At 37.8% G+C, this 17,391-nt stretch overlaps 2 protein-coding genes and 1 pseudogene across 2 annotated transcripts; 2 read left to right on the plus strand and 1 right to left on the minus strand.

Moving 5' to 3' along the window:
* Positions 1-9,647: 9,647 nt before the first annotated feature.
* LOC126584483 (uncharacterized protein At4g26485-like) lies at positions 9,648-10,703 on the plus strand. Its single transcript, XM_050248843.1, has 3 exons — positions 9,648-9,792; positions 10,126-10,324; positions 10,397-10,703. The coding sequence occupies exons 1-3, from the start codon at positions 9,648-9,650 to the stop codon at positions 10,701-10,703; spliced, it is 651 nt and encodes a 216-aa protein (XP_050104800.1).
* A 1,265-nt stretch (positions 10,704-11,968) lies between these two features.
* On the plus strand, positions 11,969-15,598 carry LOC126586365 (phosphoglycerate kinase, chloroplastic-like). Its single transcript, XM_050251201.1, has 6 exons — positions 11,969-12,615; positions 13,342-13,419; positions 13,545-13,805; positions 14,187-14,504; positions 14,676-14,834; positions 15,164-15,598. The coding sequence occupies exons 1-6, from the start codon at positions 12,199-12,201 to the stop codon at positions 15,371-15,373; spliced, it is 1,443 nt and encodes a 480-aa protein (XP_050107158.1). The 5' UTR covers positions 11,969-12,198; the 3' UTR covers positions 15,374-15,598.
* A 460-nt stretch (positions 15,599-16,058) lies between these two features.
* On the minus strand, positions 16,059-17,190 carry LOC126584484 (uncharacterized; annotated as a pseudogene).
* Between the last annotated feature and the right edge of the window lie 201 nt (positions 17,191-17,391).

Genomic DNA, 17,391 nt, shown 5'->3' on the forward strand with positions numbered 1-17,391 from the left:
GAGAGAAGAGGGGACGAGAGAGAGAAGAGGGAGAAATTGGAGGCATGGAGGAAGTCTGGAGGTGTGGCTGCGCTAGGGAACGAGAGAGAGAGATGAGGGGAATGACAATTACAAATAGAAAAAGTGTGGCTGCTAGGGTTTTGTTGATTTGGTTATAAAAATTAAAAAAAATCTCCAAAATCCGGGGGGCATGAAGAGGTTTCGAACCCATGCGCTCCACCATGGAAAGTTTCACTAAAACCAACTTCACAACAAGTTCTGTTTTGTTATAATTGTATGACTAAACTATTTATAAACATTGAAAAAAATAATTAAATATATATATCGGTTCGGTTCAGTTCGGTTCGGTTTTCGAATCTCAAAAACCGAAACCGAACTGGACAGATTCGGTTCGGTTCGGTTTGAGAGTTTCGGTTCGGTTTTTTTTCGGTTCGGTTTTTTTCGGGTTCGGTCCGGTTTGGTTTTCGGTTTTTTTCAGTTTTCGATTTTTTGAACCCACCCCCATCCTGTAACTCTATATATTTCAACGATCAAGTAAACAATTCCAAGAAATTTCAGATAAAAAAAAAGAAGAAGAGACAAATGGAAGAGGATAAACAAGAGAAACGGATAAAACATTACAGTAGTTCTCAGAGTATATTTTTAGACCATCTTCAATCTTTGGAATAAAATTTAAAATTTTTAATCCAGAAATAGTTTTTCTACTTCAACTCTTATAACCTAAAATTTTAGCTCTAGATTATTAAAGAATGAATCTCACCCGTTAGATTTAAAGGAGATGAAAATCTATGTCGTCTGATAGAAATAAAGGAGATGAGATTGCATATGGGTGGCCGACAATACCATCAAGTTGGGCCCCACTTCCCCTCAAAGTGTCCCCTTTTCCTTGCTTTTTGGCGCATTTCCATGCTTTTAGCGCGTTAACTAGGGCGCTTTCTCTTTTTGCACAGTGTGTCTGCACGCACAGTGGGCCAATATATTAACCGGTTTCTTGGCTGGTATTTGAGTTCTAGCACTCAACTCATTTTTAGGACAAGGGTTGGAATGATTTTTTTTTTTGGGGGGGGGGGGGGGGGGGGTGGGGATGGAGTGGGCATAGAAGGGAAATTTTAGAACTTACTCCAAGGATTGGAGTTGGTCTTAATGGGTGAGGGTGACTTCTCCTTCGCTGCTTGCCTAGCTACAAACTTTGGCTCTTCTGCTAACATGATTGCAGCTTCTCTAGACTCTAAAGGTAACATTTTATTCTACTTTTTGGTGCAACGATGTTGGAGGATTCATATGGCCGACCCCTCTTAATAAGGCAAGGTTTTGTTGTTGTTGTTGTAGTAGTATTAGATACTTCTTCCTGGCTGATTAATTAATCCTTTCAATTATCCTTTGCATTCATGCTAATTAATTTTCAGTTGTTCTCTTAAGTATTTAAGTGCAAAGAGCAACGTGAAGTAGTATACTGCATGAAGTGGACGTCCACACCATGAGCCAACACCCTCACCTGATTCATAAACCATTTGATCGGATCGTGTTTAATTTTCCTCACGCTGTTTTCTTTCTTCGTGGACACGACAAGTACCAAATTGAGTAAGTTATATATAACCTTAACGTTAGATAAGTTCCCATAGACTAAAAGCTCTAGTTATATATTTACATATAAAGCCGGCAACCCCATTTTGGGGTCATGGCTTTACCAAAAATATTTGTACAAAAATGCTCCTCCAAACAAAAAAGTTCAAAAGTAGTCCAAAATAATACAGGGATATTTTCGTCATATAAACAGTATTTTTTAATAAATAATTCTTTTCGTACAGTGTTTTTTTAAATAATTAGTACATGACAATAACCTAGCAATAATGTAATTCAATCAATTGTTTATTAAATATTATTTTCTCTATTTTCAAACACGTTCAAAACATCTTAAGAGGCGAATAGTGCCGGTTATAAAAAAGGTCTTTCGCACGCGCATAATAATGTGATTTAATTAGTTGTCAAATGGTTAGTTTTTTTTTAATTTCTTTTTCGAGCAAACAATATTATCTAGACTAAGCGGAAGGGGGGGTGGGCTTAGCCTCACAATGAGTTAGAAAAAATGTGATTCAATCAATTGTTTATTAAATATTATTTTCTCTATTTTTAAATACGTTCAAAACATCTTAAGAGACGCATACTGCCTGTGATAAAAAAAAAAGCATTTTGCACGCGCACAATAATGTGATTCAATAAATTGTATTATTTTCTCTATTTTTAAACACTGTGTAGTGCCAGTTATAAAAAAAAATAAAATAAAAGTCTTTCACACGTGCATAATAATGTGATTCAATTAGTTGTCAAATGATCTTTTTTTTAACAAACGATGTTATCTAGACTAAGGGGGAAGGGGTGAACTTAATCTCACAATAGGCTAGCAATAATGTAATTTAATCAGTTGTTTATTAGATATTATTTTCTATATTCTTAATGTAAATTCAATAGAATGTAGATGGAAATTGAAAGACCGGTTTTATTATGCGGATTCAACTGTTTTGATTGGTTGATGAGGGGTTTCTTCTAGCATGGTCTAATATTATTCATTTACTTCAAATATTTGACTTTCTTTTTTTCATTGAAAAAAATTATTGAAGCAATTTACGCATATAAATATATTTAAAATATGTAAATCGCGCATAGCACGCCGTGATTAAAAAAATACCTTATGCACGCGCGCGCGTGCATGAAGGCTAGTTCCTTGTCATTTATACGTGAAATAATATTGCATGCATTGCACTTTCAGGCTTCATCAGAATTTGGTTACAAATTACTTCAAGAGTGCGCATAAAATGCTGACCAACTGTGGAGAGATTCATGTGACAAACAAGACTGGACATCCTTTCAAAGAGTGGAAGATTGTAGAGTTGGCAGAAGAATTTGGGCTGCATTTGGTTGAGGAATCAGAGTTATCACTATATGATTATCCAGGTTATTTAAACAGGAGAGGAAGTGGGATTGCTCTATGGAATTTCCTGTGGGAAAGTGTAGTACCTTCAAAGTTTGCCAAGCAATCTGCAAATAATGAACCTTGAGGCCTTATCTGACTGTTGATTTTTGTTGTTGTTTTCGTTGACATTGGAATTTACCAGAACAAAATTGTCCCAATTAAGTTTACTTCAATATTTTGAAGCAATGAAGAAGTGAAGATGTTGGATTGTATTTATATCAATTTTATCATGGTTTCACGTAGACACTGTCCACTTTTGGAGAGATTTTTTAGTGTGATCGATACACGGGATGGTACTTCACGTGTCACTATACAAATTGTGGGATATGTGTGCTAAAAAGTTAATAACTTAAAAAAATAAAATTTCCCACAATTTCTATTAGAACACGTGGTATACTACTTGTATTCCCGTCACAATGAAAAATTTCTCCCACTTTTGAAGTGAGTTTAAAACGACTTGACGATAGCATGTAGGACATCACTTGACACACCCCGTCCCGAAGGAGGGCATGCTGGCCGTCACGTGAGAGTGACGTAACCATTTGCACAGTACAGAAGCTTTAAGATACAATTTATAAGTTGATACACCCGAAGGTGAGTCCTAATTTTGTCCAATCTGTCAGAAGCCCGCTGAATTCCTCGTAGTCACCACACCTTTGTGATTCTTGAACCTGGAGGGGCGCAAAACCAAAATTGAGTGGGTCAGTAAAACAATTCTTTTCTAAATCCAAACATTTCTCAAAACGTTGTAACCCCTCTCCGTAAAACCTGTATACTTTCCCAGAAATGTAAAATATAAATATACATATATATTCTCAATACTTCAATACATTAACTCAACATTTTTTTTTCTTTATCAATCATGCCATGCCATGTCTAATTCAACAGTTAAGTATGGATGCATCAACAATAATCATATCAGGTGCAAGAAAGTAATCAACCGGAGGCCCTCTAATAGCCCTGCACGGTTGAACCTAGAGCTCAAAATCTATCACTCTCACACTCTGCCGGAGTCACTCCGCGTGACCTGTCCGGCCTTCTGCACACAAGTTACGCTCTAGTGCTTTCTCATCAATCATCTGTGCACATAATCTAAGGTCACCCACCAGTCGAAATCTCACTAACACTCTTCGACTGGCCCGTCGCACCCACTCCGCGTGGACTGTGCGACCAGCATCTACTTGGATCCAAGGCGAGCGTGCGATGCGGTGAATACTATAAGCACTAAACCATGGTGCAGGATTTGAGCTCAATATACATCAACATCATCATAACAGTAATTAAATACTCACCTGATACTCACCTGTGCGTCCGCCGCACCATTCATTCATATGCATCATATATCTCAAATCATACTTTTCATATCATTTCATGCATGGCAATTCAATTTACATTTCCATATATATTTCATATACTTCTATGCATGATCTTTCAATTCACGTTTTCATATCATTCTATATACCTTTCATTTAAAACATAATTTCATTCTAATTCAATTTCTGGGAAAGCGTCAAGTATATATATATACGGAAAACAAAACTGCCCACTCACAGATTACATCGACGTCTCGTAGGTCCCTGAGCATCCTTTGGCCATGCCCGATGTCCGTATAATCCTCGCCTATACGAGAAGTAACCAAATTGACGTTATTTAACGCATAATCCCACTCTTAGCTAATAACTCCTCATATATTGCTCAAATTGGGTATATGAATATACCACCGTGACCTACACAACCTCAGGATCATCCCCATATTTTTAAAATAATTTTTGGAGTCCTCACGTGCCCCCACGCGCCTGACGTGGCACGGACCTACGCGCCCCCCACGCGCGGCCACGTGCCAAGCACACTGACGGTGTCAATTGACGCCGTCAGGAATATTCCGTTAAAACCCCGGAATATTCCGTTAACTTAACCTTTTTCCGTTACTGCCGTTAGGAATATTCCGTTAAATATAACGGATTATTCCTTCTTCTTCTCCGGTCGTCCCTCGCCGGACTCCGGTCACCGGAAACTGGGGAATATTTCAAATCCACTATTCTCCTTCGTTTTTCATCCAAATTTCTCGAATTTTACACCAATTTGAAGCCCTAAACATCTACTTTCACGTTGGACTAGTTTTAGGGCCTAAAAACTACGAGATCAAACTTTTCAAAAATTCAAGAAATCGGCCAAACTTACAACTCGTGATCCCGACGTCCAATCCATGCCAACGAAGCACTCCGAGCTTCCTTGTGACTTCCTAAAGCTCACTGTGAGTTTGGTTTCACCTAAAACAAAGCCAATTCGAAGTTCATGAACAGTGCAATATCACGGGGTCCTTGAAAACTAGGGTTTTCCGAAGTAGAACTTACCTGAAATGGATACCATCGTGCTCATGAAGTCTTCAGGGTTCCAATGGTGGTCTTAGATTCGTCGTTGGTATAGATTTAGGGTGGTTTTGTGGTTGGTCCGTGAGTTCGAAGGAGAGGGAGAGAGAACTGAGAGTTTCGTGAGGGAGGAGAGAGAGAGACAGTATGCAGAAAATAGGGAGAGGATTGAGGGATGTGGGGATCCCTCGTGGTCCTTTTCCAATCCCCAACTCCAAACCACAAAATTTTAACCTAAAAATCTAAGTTCCATCCTTAATAAATTCCATTTTATTTTCAAAACTTAGGAACCTAGATAATTAACAACTTGAGCTTCACATACTTAGTATTTCTTAAGGGCAATTTCGTCCATTCACAGCCACGAATGTAATATTTCGGAACGGGCTGTGACATCACTCATATTTAGACCTTGTATGGTACAAAGGATTAGTTGGTTTTTTCGTTTAGAGTAATGTCTCCTATCTCCAAGTTGGTCATCATTTTTCCATGTATACCTTCCAAATATTTTTAAAATAGCATCTTATTTATTCGAATCAAATCATCTATACAATATAATTTCTTAAATTAATAAAACTTTAAGCCCCGCTCTTGAAAAATAATTAACAATAATATTATTTGTACATATAAAACTGACAATTTTTAATAGAAGTAAACCCTACCATCGTATATGAGATCCGTCTATATTAATTACCATGCAAGCAAATTTGTTAATTTTGTGTGCATAATTAGTATTATCTCAATAATAAGGATAAATTGTCGATTGATTTCTTGAACTATCACCCTAATTAAAATTGACTCTTTAGAGGATGTCAAATTTTAAACATAAAATTTGAATTTGACAGCTTATGTGGCATCTTCATATCTTTCAAAATTTTACCCTCCATTCAGTATGTCAAATTAAATATTATTTTATTGCACTATTTTTTTTCTTTTTATTTTGTTACACTGTTTCTTCAACCCAATTCCTAAAGTTTCAATCTTTGTGCAATTCTTCGTCTGGGTTTTGCTAAAATCCAACTTCTGATCCCAACCCTCAAATATGGCGGTCGTGGAGCAAATCAACGGTACAAATTCACGGCACGTCATCCCATCCTCCCCCTTCTCCTTCTCCTCCTTCAAAGACATCCAAACACTCTGCGCCGGCGAAACCGACGACCACTCCCAGCAACCGACAACCAGCGCCGCCACCAAAAAAGCCTCCGCTATTTTCCATCGCATCCGAGTCGCCAACTCGCTCCTTCGCGCCTGGTCAGCCGCCCAGCTCTTCACATCCTCACACCTCAAACCTCAAACCGTTTGAAATTCAGAGCCTTTGGCGGGTCCTGAGCTTGGACCCGAGATAGGTTGAGAGCTTGAGTACGGGGGCAAAATGGGCAGATGACGGCTTGGGGAAAGAGTGAGAGGGGTTGGGGATGTTGACGAAAAGGGTGGCCATGGACGCCATTGAAGGAGGTGACCAAGGTTCAAACGCCTCTGTTTTTAATCCGAGTTCCTCCAAACTCTTCAATTCAGGGATTAACATCTTTCGAAATGGAGTCTTACATTTGGGTTTTAGGTTGAGATCGTGAGGTTAGTTTCTGGGTTAGGTTCTGAGAAAAGGGGAGAAGAAGGACGAGCATGGAGAGTTGCAGATTTGATAAAAAAAATTCATAAAAATATATTTGACGTGGCAATTTGACAGCTAAGGGAAAGTTACTATTCCATGTTATCTCACATCAGATTTAATTTATCGATTGGAAAACATTGTAGTTGTTTTTTTTTTTTTTTTTTTTACGATTATTGCTGATTTAGAGATTTTTACATTTTTTTAAGATGCTTTTAAACTATTATTTGTGATAAATTAAGGATATAAACTTTTCTAAAATAAACAATTCACCCAATGATTCAAAGAACTTGGAAATATAGCCATTTTAGAAATCACCCGTTGGAATATAACCTACAATTTTCATTTATTATAAAACTAACCAAAATTGATGTTAAAAAGTCTTATTGCCCTTAGTTTAAAACCTTCCATGCTTCCAGAATCGTGGTGTTTCTTTTCTAAATCTTCGTCCCCATTGTTTTTTTTTTTCTTAAACAAAATTTCCTCCACAAAACGCTCCAAACTAGTTTTGAATAAAATATAAACAGTCCAAACACAGCAAATATAGAAAAAGTCGAAAATGTAATCTCATCACTTGTCTGCCTTAGAGACGTTTGCAGCAACTTGTCCTCTGAGACCACCAGTCCACCTAGCAGCAATGAAACCAACCTTCTTCCCAGGAGAAGCCTTACGCCATACTATTGTAGCCGATCCAATATGTCTTTTTAATTGCAGTTACTACTTGGCAGGATCACTAGATGAAGTTTGGTGGTGGTGTTTCAATGGAGATGAGGAGTCTAAAGACAGCATAGGAGTGTTAATAGAAGGTTAAGGGTAATTATGTCTTTTTAATTGTAATTTTGGTTTAGTTTTATAAAATTAGAAAATGTAGGTTATATTTCAACAAGTGATTTAAAAAATGGCTATATTTCCAAATATCCCCAATGATTCATCCAATTTGTTGTTAGCATGTCTAGGGCTGAGTTTTCTGCCAATGACACAATTTTGTCTGAAATTTTTTTTCTTTTAATTCGTCGTTAATGCAGCTTCTTTTCTTTTCACCAAATGCAATTTAGACCTCAATTTTTTGATAAGTTGTTTTTAAGAAGGCAAGTACTATCTTATTTTTACTCATTGGCGGAGCTAGAATTTTTGGTGGGGAGGGGCCTCTCATAAAGGTTTTTTTTTATAATTTTTTTAAGCAGATGGTATTTACAAGGCTAATATATATATCAAAATCAAATGTTCAAAACAACATATGCACATATAATATTACATAATAATGTCTAATGTCGTACCCAGTGCACAAGGCTCCCGCTTTACATACACACAAAAATTATAATTGTATTTGACGAGTTTTTATATTTTAAAATCGTTTTATTATAACCCCGTTGCCCCGTTGCCTATACTATTAAATTCAATGAGATAAATAAAAACTTTACGAACCATAACTCTCATGTAATATGTAGAATAGAGAAGAAACAATAGAGAAACAAAGAAATTTAAAACTTGTTTGTTGAATAGATTTCGAATTTAGGATTATAAAATGTATGAGATTTCAAAAAGAAAAGGGGAATTTTTTTTTAATTTTCATAATTAAAATTGAATGTTTTCTATTCAAAGAAAGGCAAAATATTGCTTTAATTTTAAATGCTATTAATTTGTGTTAAGGAGATAGCTAGATAAAATATTAAAGCTAATTGGGAGATGGGGTTATGCTTGAAACTTGGAAAGCAGGACTTGAAGCAATAGAAAGATGCATAATTCCCTACTATGTATATATATATATATATATATATATATATATATATATATATATATATTTAGAAAGCCATGATAGGCCCAGGCAATCCCTGGTCCTTTACTCCGTCCGCCAATGTTTTTACTTCTCATACCCTTCTTAATTTTCCGTTATCCAATTGAATGAATTGAATAAGATCAAAGATCAATATGTGAAAAGTAAAAATGGAGGTATGAATAACAATTTCTTTTTAAGAAAATGCATGATGATGGTCTGCATGTTTGTTTTTTTGAGTGCAAGACTATACAAGTCTTTTAATATGCACCGTCCAAAACGACAAGGGCTATATTTCTTTATTCACCAATATTTCGCACCCCGTCCCTTCTTTTTTCCGGTGGCACGGCGGCCGCCGTTGTCAATACCAGTACCCACCCCGTCTCCCTTCCTCCCTCCAAGTTGAGATACATTGAAACCAAAACAAAATATTATTCAGTTAAGATGAAAGAGCAAAAAGGTGGCCAAGACGACAATGGTTGGCATCCCAATGAGACTTTGGCAGTCTTACCTTGAGGGCGGAAGAGGGAGGAGGAAGGATGATCTGCCATGGCCCATTGCATGTGGAAATGGAAGGGAAGAGGGACGGGTGGGGAGGTGAAAAGTTGAAGTTTGGAGAATGATATACGTGGCATCGTTATAACCCTTGGATCGTTTTGGACGGTGCATATTAAAAGACTTGTACAGTCTTGCAATAAAAAAACATGCAGAAAACCCCCAACCAGCCCTTAATGGTCTACGTTGGAAATTAACAAAGGCAGTCAATTGATTGCGACCCTTTTTCTTCTTAATCCCTGTGTTTACGTTGTGTGTGCTTAATTTCCAGTTCCAAATCAAACAGTTGATTGGCCATTCCTTCCCTCTAACTCTTTGTGTTTAATGTTGCATAATAAAATAAAAAGAAATTGGGAGTAAATTAAAGAGACTCAAATGGAAGAGGAGAAAAAGATCATGCACTACAGCGGCTCTCAGAAGATACTGTTAGTAGGTGAGGGCAACTTCTCTTTTGCTGCTTGCTTAGCCACTGCATTTGCCTCTGCAAGCAACATTGTAGCCACTTCTCTCGACTCCAAAGGTACTACGAGTGATAATCTATTTTATTTTTGCTATGGTGTAGTGAGAATCTACGCTAGGGATACTATTGACTTTCTTAAATTAAGAACATTTTGTTTTTAGTGTGGGGTTCAACGACATTTATTTATTAAAAAAATAAATTTAGATGTACTTTTTGTTTTTTTTTTTTTTTAGCAAAACTGACCCTTAAATGAGAACAAAAAATGTAGACGGTTTCCAATCGTTGAAATGCATTCTAGGGTAGCCTTCAAAAGAATGTCCTTAACTTATATACTGATATTTATATATGTATATACCAATTTCTTGACTAAAATCCCTTCCATACCAATTGTAGAGTCATTTATGGAGAAGTACCCAAATGCAGTGAGGACCTTGAACGAATTAGAGGGAAAGGGATGTGTAGTATTGCATGAAGTGGATGTAGATACCATGAGCCAACACCCTCTGCTAGCCGATAAACTATTTGATCGAATCGTCTTTAATTTTCCTCATGCGGGTTTCGTCGGGATGGAAAGCCAGAGGTTTCAAATTGAGTGAGTTTTAATACAGATTAATTCTACATTAATCAAATGTGGAGTGATGCATTAGAGCGATGAATTTTTCAGGTTGCATCAAGATTTGGTCAAGCGATTCTTCACCACTGCGTGTGAAATGCTGATGGCAAGAGGAGAAGTTCATGTGACTCACAAGACCGCTCATCCTTTCAGCAACTGGAACATTGTGAAGTTAGCAGAAGAGGTAGGGTTATACCTGGTTGAGGAAGCACCCTTCACGCGAGATGATTATCCAGGTTATCTCAATAAGAAAGGAAGCGGGAGAAAATGCAACAGGACATTTCGTGTTGGACAGTGTAGTACTTACAAATTTAGCAAGCTACCTCTTCAACTTCTGGTTCTTGGTTCACCTTCTTGAATTCTTGATCTGATTGTGCTCTCTCGTCTCTGTTCTTCAACATGTATACTGTTTTCTTTTCTTACTGTTTAAACTTTGGTATGGGGTATCACAGCAACAAGTCAGCAAGTCCATTTGATCATTTCTCTATACGGAGTTTTCATTTATCTCGAGATCTTCCTTCTTGAAAGATCCAACTACTTGATGGAAGACAATTCTTCATGTTCAATGTAGATCCGAATGGTTCCCGAGGAATGGCCTAGTGATGAACTAATGACTGCACTTCAAAGGCCTTTCTTACACCAGTTATACTTTCAATCTCTTGTGCTCCGCCTTGCAAATAGAAAACACAGAAAAAATGTTGATTTAGGAACGAGTACCACAACTAAAACAAACTAACAAGACATGAGCAGAACTTACCTCGTCACCAATGTGAGAAAGAAGTCATTTTCGTGAATTGGGGTTTTGTTTTATTGCTTATTAGGTATTAAGGTTAGCTCTCTATAAATACGATGAGTTGCATCTTTGGTTGATAATAAGTCTATCAAGATATAGTATTTTAATACGTGACCGTCATAGCCGTCTTTATTTTCCATCAATAAAATAATATTCGTAGTTTAATAATCCTTTTGTTTGTTTGTGTACTATAATTTTCAACTCATGTGAGATACCAATACACGAAATATAAAACCCATATCAAGTCCATTCAACATCTATCGGTCATATACAACTAAAAGAAAGAAAATAATTAGCGTATTAGGTCATGAGGTCTACTACTCAACATTTGGTATGTCTAAGGTACTTTTAATTTTTCTTACCTTTGAATTCATAACTAGTATATTTGCCAAGTAGTGAAAAGCCAATTGGACAAGTGGTTAACAACTTGGAGCCACTATAGGATCAAAGTGTAGCAGTCATTCACGAGCTCTTGGCAACATGCTTACAAACATACAACATAAATGTCATTAAAAAGTTTTAAAAGGCGTTAGACGTTAATTAGGCGACATGCAAGAGTTTAGCGTTGAGACGTCTAGACGGCGTTAGACAAATATTTTTAGAAGATTATTTAATACGAATCACATGCTATCATGTAATTTAACTGTTCTATTTAACAATGCGAATGGACTTAAAACACTAACGTTGTGACATAGTGTATACTATACAAAGATATAAAAAGGACAATGAAGAAGGGGAGACTAGTATAGACTTGAAGATGAGTCCAAAGAACCCATCAATTTGGTGAAATGAATATTTTTGTGATCATAGGCTGATTCATTTACCTCCCATCATATCACATTTTGCCACTTTTTTCAATCTCACAAAATCATCCAACACTTTGAACCTCTCCTCAACGATAAGGAGGAGTCCACAGCCCCCCACACAAACCACCCACTAAATCCCGTTGTTCTTCTCCTCCACATCTCTCCCAGTATACACAGTTGGAAAAACAACCACATTAACCTTTCATCTCACTCAGTCAACCTCCGTTTACTATCCCACACCTCCACCAACAGCAATGGCATCCACCACCGCACCCACCACCTTCTCCCTCCTCCACTCCGCCACCACCTCCACCTCCCGCACCCGCGCTTCCCTCTCCCACGTCTCCCTCCCCTCCTCCCTCAAACCCACCGCCCTCCGCCGCCTCGGCTTCTCCGCTGCCGACCCCCTCCTCGCACTTCAAGTAGCTTCCAAAGTCCGATCCTTTGGCTCCGGCAAAGGGGTCAGAGGCGTCGTTGCGATGGCGAAGAAGAGCGTCGGGGACCTTACCGCGGCGGAGCTGAAGGGGAAGAAGGTGTTCGTCAGGGCTGACTTGAATGTGCCTTTGGATGACAGCCAGAACATCACTGATGATACTAGAATCCGCGCTGCTATCCCCACCATTAAGCATTTGATTGAGAAGGGGGCTAAAGTCATCCTTTCCAGTCATTTGGTATGTTTGTTCTTTCAATTATGTGCTTTTTTTACTGGGTTTTGATTGTTTTCTCTGTTTATATGGTTTCTTTGTCAACTTTGCTGAAATGGGTTCTGTTAGTTAGCTCTCGTTTTTTCCCTTTTGATTTGATTCGGAATTGGCTGAAGTCGAAATCTTTCGATATGTGCTATGGTCTCTTTCAAAAATGTATGAGCTTTGAGTTGTGTTTGTGTGAGATTCTGGATTTAGTTTGGGGCTTGATTTTGGTCCCATTGGTTTATTTAGTTTTACAGTTTGATTAATGTACTAATTTGGTAGCTTTTTTCTCTGTACTTGTTACAATGTGGATTTCCAAAATCATTTTCCCTCATTGGTTGGAAATTTTTGTTTCCGACTGATGAATTTGATAGTTCTGTTTGGGATTTAGACTATTAGTTACTCTGCCACTACCAAGAACAGATGGGGTTTATGTCTTCATTTTCCTATTTGATGTTTGGGCAGATCTCATCAGTTATTGAATGATGTCATGCAATAAATCTTTGATTTTTCTTTAAGCACAGGCTTTTTTCATCGCCCATCAAGAATATTGTTGTAGATTTCAGTGTTGATGGTTGGGGGCCTTGGGGCTATGTTTTCAACTTTTATGGTGCTTTATGATTCTGGTTTCGTTTGTACTTTTGGCATCTGTTTGTTGCCAAATACAGTGGTATGATGCAAGCTGAATCAATGTGCATTTTATTTCAGGGACGACCAAAAGGTGTGACCCCAAAATTTAGCTTGGCACCTCTTGTACCTCGGCTATCGGAGCTTCTTGGCATTCAGGTTTACATTTTTATTGAAGAGAAAATTGTATAAGAAGAAAAATCAAGATGGCAGTGACACGGGATGTATATTGAAACTTATTTTTTGCTACTTCTACTTTTGTTTGCCTATCGTAACTGAAACAGGTTGTCAAAGCTGAGGACTCTATTGGTCCAGAAGTAGAAAAGCTGGTGGCTTCACTTCCTGAAGGTGGTGTTCTTCTTCTTGAAAATGTGAGATTTTACAAGGAAGAAGAGAAGAATGATCCTGAGCATGCAAAGAAGCTTGCCGCCTTAGCAGATCTTTATGTCAACGATGCCTTTGGGACAGCACATAGAGCTCATGCCTCAACTGAGGGAGTCACAAAGTTCTTGAGGCCATCTGTTGCTGGTTTCCTTTTGCAGAAGGTGAGGCTTCCCATTCTTGTCTCTGCTGTATCATTGACCTTAATAATCTGCAGACCTTTCCAATCCTTCAAGGAATACATATTTCATAATTTGAAGCCTTAGTTATAACTTATAACTATTCAAGCTACCATAATATTTAGATTCAAACATGCAACTCATGCTGGCTTGGGTTATTGGACTGTTATTGTCACTCTTGCGGAGAGTTTACACATTAGTAATTGCTAAGACGTCTTACTAATTAAAAATCATGATTTCCAATTTCTGTTTACTTCCTAACAAAAACGTGACATTACAAATGTGATCAAGTATCAGCCCAACACCCTCACCGCTTTTCTGTATTAATTCCTGGTTTAAATGTTAATGCTTATTTATTCTTCTTAGGAACTTGACTATCTCGTTGGGGCAGTATCAAGCCCGAAAAGACCATTTGCTGCCATTGTTGGTGGCTCAAAGGTCTCATCCAAGATTGGAGTGATTGAGTCGCTTTTGGAGAAGGTTGATATCTTACTTCTTGGTGGAGGTATGATTTTCACATTTTACAAAGCACAGGGTCTCTCAGTCGGTTCATCTCTGGTGGAAGAAGATAAACTAGAACTTGCTACATCACTCATGGCAAAGGCCAAGGCAAAAGGAGTGTCTCTTTTGCTGCCCACTGATGTCGTAATCGCAGACAAGTTTGCCCCTGATGCAAACAGCAAGGTACATAATCTTAATGTACATTTACAACTTGATTCTTCAGATTCTTCGATTTGCTCTATCTTCTTGCTGGAAACTAGTTGATTCAACGTCAGCAATAATATTGTGTGTTTATGTTTAACTTTGATCAGCACTTCATGTGAAAGAAATGACAAATTGGTTTTGTACTTGCAGATTGTTCCAGCTTCAAGCATTCCTGACGGGTGGATGGGATTGGATATTGGTCCAGACTCTATTAAGACATTCAATGATTCACTGGATACCACTAAAACCATCATCTGGAATGGACCGATGGGAGTGTTTGAGTTTGACAAGTTCGCAGAAGGAACAGAGGTATGCAAGAGTCTTTTTTCTGGTTTTCACTTTTTGTTCATCATCGTTCCTATACATCTTACGAATGCATACTAAGTGGACAAGTGTTATCTTGTAACGTAGTCAACGTCTATCTCTTGAGGATCCTCAAGAGATGAGATGGTCAGATAGATAGTTCTCGAATCCTTTTGCACTGTTTACCTAAGTTTAGTTTAATGTGTTTGACCGTGTCGTAGATTTGTGTTGTGTGAGGGAACTCTTTAGCTTCTCTCGCCCATTATGATTACTTTATCCGGCTATATGAATGTGATGTGTGGGTGGTGATTTAAGTTGCAACTCTTTCTTTGCAGTCTGTTGCAAAGAAGCTTGCGGAACTTAGTGGGAAGGGAGTGACAACAATCATCGGAGGTGGAGATTCTGTTGCAGCCGTGGAGAAAGTAGGAGTCGCTAGTGTGATGAGCCACATATCAACTGGTGGTGGTGCGAGTTTGGAGTTGTTGGAAGGCAAAGAACTTCCTGGTGTACTTGCTCTTGACGAAGCCACACCAGTTCCTGTGTAAGAACAATCTTTTTTCCTGTATTTTTTTTCCCTGCCCACCGTGTTGGTGTTTCATTCGAGTCTGTAAACGAGAAATGGCATGTAGGAAGATGTGAGTTCGAGTTGTGAATGTCTGATGTTACCTTCAGTATAAGGTCCCATTATGTCTATATAAAGTTTCCATAAGAGATGGCGGGGACGGACAAACGCAGCCGTCCGAGCAATCTAATAATTTTGTTCTTTGCGACCCTTTCTTTTTAATATGTCTCAAGGTTGGTTCTCTATCCCAATCACAATCCGTTAACCCCTGCGCCCTACGGATTTGGTTTACGGTTCAAAGTTACAATTTTGAATTTTCCAAGCGGCGAAATTCAAACATTCAACGGGCTGACAAGTACAATCTTCATAAAATATAGCTAGTCCTTTCGTTTTCGGACCAAAAAAAAATAAAAGTTCAAAACCTACCTTGTTTGTCATGGTACACAAAATATGCGTACGGATTTTGTTTTTTATTCTAAAACTAGAATTTTCAGGTACGCTACAGCCTTACGGGTGTTCTCAATTCATGTCTGCTGTACGTGACAAAATGATGCCAACATATCTAGTTTAATTACAAGAAAATATCAAAAAATCTCAAGGACGCCAAGCGGGGAAAATCAAACAAATAATACATTCGTTACAATGACAAAACATAACAATCACGGGAAAAATCAACCAAATAATTCATTCGTTATAATGTCAAAACATAACAGTCATGCATCGCATTGACAACTACTATATATGCATCTAAAAATATGTGTTCACATTTCAAATCTCCTGACCTGAAGGGAACATTGTCACTGGAAATCACCTTAGCAGTAAACAAAGAAAATTAAACAAAATCATCCAAAGATCGAATCGAGCTAAGTAGAGATCTAACCCTATAAATGTCATAACCGGTCGTAATTCTGTAAAACGGAATTCCTTTCGCCATCACCTCTGTCCTCAACTTCATCACGGCCTTGTGTGCATCAGGACGCCCAGGATAGTATATGGTCATCCTCTCCAAATCATGAGCATGCCCGAGAATAAAATATGCGAACTCAATAACATATGAACGGCATTGATACTGTATGACTACCTCCTTGGCTTGGGAAATAAATGAAATCTCTTTCGATTTCCAATTGTCCCAATTTAACCATAGACGCTGAAAAGACAAACAATCAAGTAAATTGAATGAAAACAAAACACAACGAAATAAATAACGAGTTTGTGACCACAACGTACATCAATTTATTGCTTAATTTGTGAAGTGTAGTCTTACCTGAACAATATCTGGATGTAGAATAAGAAGAAATCAAATAAGACATCAAAGTTACAGGTCATAAATGAAGAAGAAATCTCAGCCTTCTCCAAGCACATTAAGTTTCCAAGATTCAGGCGAGTCATAAATTCCCCAAACCATTCCAAATACTTGAGATTTGGAGCAGAAATGTTGACCAATCTGTTTGTCTCCCCCCCAATCGGTGCATTGAAATGTAATTTTTCAAGTCTGTCACATGAGATGTTAACATGGCGTTTGTCGTTGTAGGCATGAGACTCATACCAAATTGATTCCAGAGATGAGCTTTCAATGACAAGATTGTTGACCCCAACACAATCTTTAAGAAGTAATTCCTTCATGCATGTGCAGCAAGCTGAAATCCACTTCAAAAATCGATCATCATCATTGTTTATCGAAACATCTTTGAACCTCATGTTAAAAGTTAATGCTTGACTGAAACTGATTCTGTATAAAAGGGCTGACTGAAACTGATTCTGTGTAAAAGGGCTGACTGTTGCCTTTATCAGTCGACCCATTCTCTTTATACCCAATTACTTCAGTCGGCTTATGTATTGAGCCATATATATTAGAAATATCTGAATGAAAAGATAAGATCTCTGCTTTTATAAAAAGCATCAGCCATCTGTTTCCAAAGCCCTCTGCACTCTGTTTCTTTGATTTTCAATCTTTATCATTTTATTCAAGTTTTATTAATGATGAAAGATTGTCTAAATACC

Source organism: Malus sylvestris, chromosome 10 (assembly GCF_916048215.2).
Source record: "Malus sylvestris chromosome 10, drMalSylv7.2, whole genome shotgun sequence".
NCBI classification, from domain to species: Eukaryota; Viridiplantae; Streptophyta; class Magnoliopsida; order Rosales; family Rosaceae; genus Malus; species Malus sylvestris.